This window comes from Drosophila bipectinata, chromosome XL (genome assembly GCF_030179905.1).
Source record: "Drosophila bipectinata strain 14024-0381.07 chromosome XL, DbipHiC1v2, whole genome shotgun sequence".
In the NCBI taxonomy this organism is placed as follows: domain Eukaryota; kingdom Metazoa; phylum Arthropoda; class Insecta; order Diptera; family Drosophilidae; genus Drosophila; species Drosophila bipectinata.
Genome location: NC_091734.1, coordinates 20,329,783 through 20,333,879, shown reverse-complemented (window position 1 = coordinate 20,333,879; position 4,097 = coordinate 20,329,783). Strand labels below are relative to the sequence as shown.

At 57.5% G+C, this 4,097-nt stretch overlaps 1 protein-coding gene across 1 annotated transcript; it reads left to right on the top strand.

The window, feature by feature from the left end:
* Positions 1-2,805: 2,805 nt before the first annotated feature.
* LOC138926541 (uncharacterized) lies at positions 2,806-3,666 on the top strand. The gene is made up of 2 exons (XM_070281024.1): positions 2,806-2,821; positions 3,095-3,666. The coding sequence occupies exons 1-2, from the start codon at positions 2,806-2,808 to the stop codon at positions 3,664-3,666; spliced, it is 588 nt and encodes a 195-aa protein (XP_070137125.1).
* Positions 3,667-4,097: the final 431 nt, after the last annotated feature.

Genomic DNA, 4,097 nt, shown 5'->3' with positions numbered 1-4,097 from the left:
CTTAGCTGCAATGGTGTCAGCCATTTCGTTGGCTCCGCTTGGTGGGACGTTGCCGATGTCACGTGCTGCATCGGTGAAGTTCCTAGCCTGGAGCGTACCGACTCTGTAGCCTTGGTTCCCTCTGTTCGGTTCCCTCGGTCGTTCTTGAGGGCTGCCAATTGAGCACAATATTGCTTCGTGGTCGCTGGCCGTAAAGCTGCCGCTTATCCTCCAGTCAGCGCCCGTCGCTAGCGAGGGGCTCGCGAACGTCAGGTCAATGATGGATCCTGCTCCGGCTCTGCTGAAGGTGTGCTGGTTTCCTTCGTTCAGCAATACGAGATCGAGTGAGGCGAAGGTTTCTCTTACCACTCTCCCTCTCGCATTCGTCCTCGGGCAGCCCCAGTCCTGTGCCCACGCGTTGAAGTACCCTGCAACAAGGACGTCAGAACGGCCTCTGATATCATTTCCTATGCAGTCCATCATGCGCTCAAACTCATTGGTGGTTAGGCTAGGTGCCATGTAGCAGCTGTAAAGCCATGCCCCACCTATCCGAGCCCTTACGAAACCCTCCGCACTGTGCACTGAGTGCATTGTCGCGCCGATTGCGCCGCAGCTCCAGATGGCAGCCTTCCCCGATAGGTCCACTGCCCAGCGGTTGTCTGAGCCAGTCCTATGGGGCTCGCTTAGGAGCGCTATGTCCGTCTTCGTCTCCCTCGCAGTCTGCGACAGCACATCTTGAGCCGCCCTGCAGTGGTTCAGGTTCAGCTGAAGCACTAGCATCCTGTCGTCCTAGGTCCACCTCCTTTCGCTGACATGGGGCAACTCTGCTTCCCGTCTGATGCCTCACATCCTTCCGGCCCTTGTCTTCACACGAGAAGCATCGAGGGTCCTTTTTGCAGGTGGCCGCCCTATGGTCCGAGTCTCCGCAGCGGAAGCAACAGCCGCTCCTGTCCTTCGAGCTCTTGCAAGCGCTTGCGATGTGCCCCATCCCAAAGCACCTGTAGCAGCGAGCCACGACCTCCTTTTCCTTCATACGGCATACTGACCACCCAACCTTCACCTTGCCCACAGCAGTGATGGCCTTGGCAAGGCTCGCGGGGAAAGCCACGATAGCGGTCTGAGTCTCGCCGTAGGTGCTTCTCAGCTTCTTGACCTTCAAGGCGCCTTGGTCCACCGCTGCCTGCTGCGCGATTGCCCCGATGATGTCCTCCTAAGTGGCTAGTGCGTCAAGTCCTCGTAGCTCGACGAGCGACTCCTTGGTCTCCTCCGAGTACGCCCGCACCTCTGCCTTGCTCCCTAGGACCTCTTCGTAGCAGCCTTTAAGGGCCTCTGTGGGGTTATCCTTCTTCCTCGGCAATTCCAGAAGCAGCCCTCCCTTGGCTGTCTTCCTCACTTTTTTGACGCATGGGCCAAGGTCGTCCAGCTTCCCGTCCTCCCTGCGCGTTACCATGCTTAGGATCTGGCTGTACGACAGACCTGCTGCTTGGATCACTATGGCGTCGGGTCTGGCTCGTCTCCGCTCGGGATTTCTAGGCTTGGCCTTCGTCCACTCGGTCCTTCTCAAGCTTGTTTCGGCGCCGCTACCTTTGCCGGCAGCAGGGTTTGCATCTGCTGGTTTAAGCCTTGCCGCTGTGTTGGCCTTTGCTTCTTTGACTCCCGCGTCCCTCGCAGTAGTTTTTCGGTGTGCACTCCAGGCGCCCGTGCTGTTCGGGATGCTGCCGGTCTGCACAGCCTGATCCTGGGTCCAGACCTCCGTCGGAAGGGTCTGCTGCTCCTTCTCCACGGTATCGATGCCGGCTCTCTCGCATCTGGGGCACACTAGCTTGGGCATGATGACCGGTTGTGCGTGCTCCTCCGGAGCGCTACCGACCAGAATGGAGTGGATGTCCTTCAGTCTGGTTATCAGGCTCCTTTGCATCGCGGAAATATGTCTCTTATTTTTTTCCGTGACCCACGATAACAGCTCGTTCACTATCGTGCCCAACTCCGTAAGGCATTCTTCGTTTCTTGCCGGCGGGCTGCCAGCCTTATTTTTCTTCGGGGGAGCCGCCCTCTGGTCCTTGCATCTCCCGTGGCCTCTTTGGTGTATCCTTTTCTACTGCAGCCCGCCGGTGCCCGCTTTGCTGCCAGCGTGTGACGCAAATAGCGGCGAGCGCCGCATTTTATGGGGGTGGGGTGGGGGGATGTTGGCGCATGAGGAAAGTGCATAGAGCATGGCTAATGCATGCTGCGGTTGGGGGGTTTCAGCACTGCCTTCCATCGGTGCGCCTGGAATTTCCTCCTGGCGGGAGCGATGGGAGTTATACCGCTCCTGCTCGGTCGCCAGAGCCCCTTTTAAGGGTGAACCGCCGTAGCGGAGGGGTTGGCAGTTGGTCAGCTCCATGACCTTCGTCACCTCATGGCAGGCCAGAGTTTTCTAGCCCCTTTCGCTCTAGGTTGGTCAAAGGACCTGAGGCAGCAGCCCTGAAAGGTATGCTACCCTTTTGCTTTGCCTTGAGTCGCTGGCGCCCTCTACCGGGCTCCTGTAGTCGCGTCATTGCGACGTCCGGGAGCCCTGGTGCCCTTGGTCCGGATCTAGCGCCCTCTACCGGCAGGCAATGTTAGGGCGTTTCCCAACACTGCCCACCATCTGGTTACGATCACCTGCCATGACCTGCGCAATTCTGGTGGGGGCAGCCACTTTTGTTTAGCATCTTCGACCCAGGAGAAAGGTGTCGCAAAGAGAGTTCCTGGAAGATAAAGCTCTCTTCGCGCCTCTTACCTCGGCGGTTGGCGGCTCATCCTAACCCTTACGGAGGCCTCCTAGTGATCTATCCAGGGAGTATTATGATTCGCTCGGCAGGTGAGTCCGTCCCCAGCTGTCCAGTTACCCACCACCCGATCCTTTTTTAGATTCTGCAGTGTTTGGACGCCGCATTTGGGAGCGCCCGCGCGGCTCGACCGCTTTCTTCGACCCGCACTTTCAACAAGCACTTTTCCACAAAGGGTTATGTGTTGGCGTTTGTGTGTTTCTCCACTAAGGCCATCCATTTAGAGCCTACGTCGGACCTTACGACCGAGAAATTTCTGGCGGCTTTCGCACGGTTCGTGTCCCGGAGAGAATGCCCCCGTCAAGTGCAGTCCGAAAACGGGAAGACCTTTGTGGGGGCAGCTGCCCTACTATCCCGCGATTTTCTCCAGAGCCTAAAAGGGGCTGTGACCGGTGCCTATAGTCACCAACAGCTTCTCTGGCATTTCATTCCTTCGGGAGTTCCCCACTTGGGGAGCCTATGGGAAGCAGGCGTCAAGAGCTTCAAGACCTTGTTCTACAAGTCCACCGCCAAGCGACAATACACCTTTGAGGAGCTGGCTACTCTCCTGGCGAAGATCGAGGCGTACCTGAATTCGTGGCCACTCGCGCCAATGTCCGAAGACCCTGCTGATTTGTTGGCTCTTACACCCGGGCACTTTCTTGGGGGAGGCCCACTTCTCGCCACGGTTGAGCCCGAGATAAAGGGGGATACCACTTCCATCAAGGAGGACAATCTTCCGTCCAATGAGTGGCGATTAGGCAAGGTTGACGCGGTATATCCAGGATCTGATGGCCATGTCCGCGTGATCGACATCCGCACCGCGCGAGGGCTCGTCAAGCGGCCCGTTGCTAAGGTCGTGTTTCTTCCGTTGGAAGCGTCCGCCGATCCACAATAATTAACATTTCTTCCGCTCCAATGTTCGTGTCCATTGTGCTGTCTTGTAGCCCTGCTCGTAGTTCCAAAAAATCATTCACACCGATTCTGATAACGTTATTTGTTCCTTCACCATATTTCCGCCAGTCATAGTCAACACGATGTCGCCACGCCCACGCAACGCCCAATCGCTGAAGAGCAGATGTACTCGAGGTATACAATCCTACCGATGCCGAGTCTGCAATGGGATCCATCTATTAGTGCCTTAGTGCCGAGAAGCGGCTCCGGGCGGTTCTTGTGAACCGGTATTGCTCGAGCTGCCTGGCCCACGAGCACTTCGACGGATCGTGTCGGCGTGGAGACGGCTGTAAGACGTGTGGTCAGGATCACCACACGCTGCTGCACCTCGTGGAGAAGCCGCGGGCTCGGCGCAAGGCACGTCAAAAGGAGCAC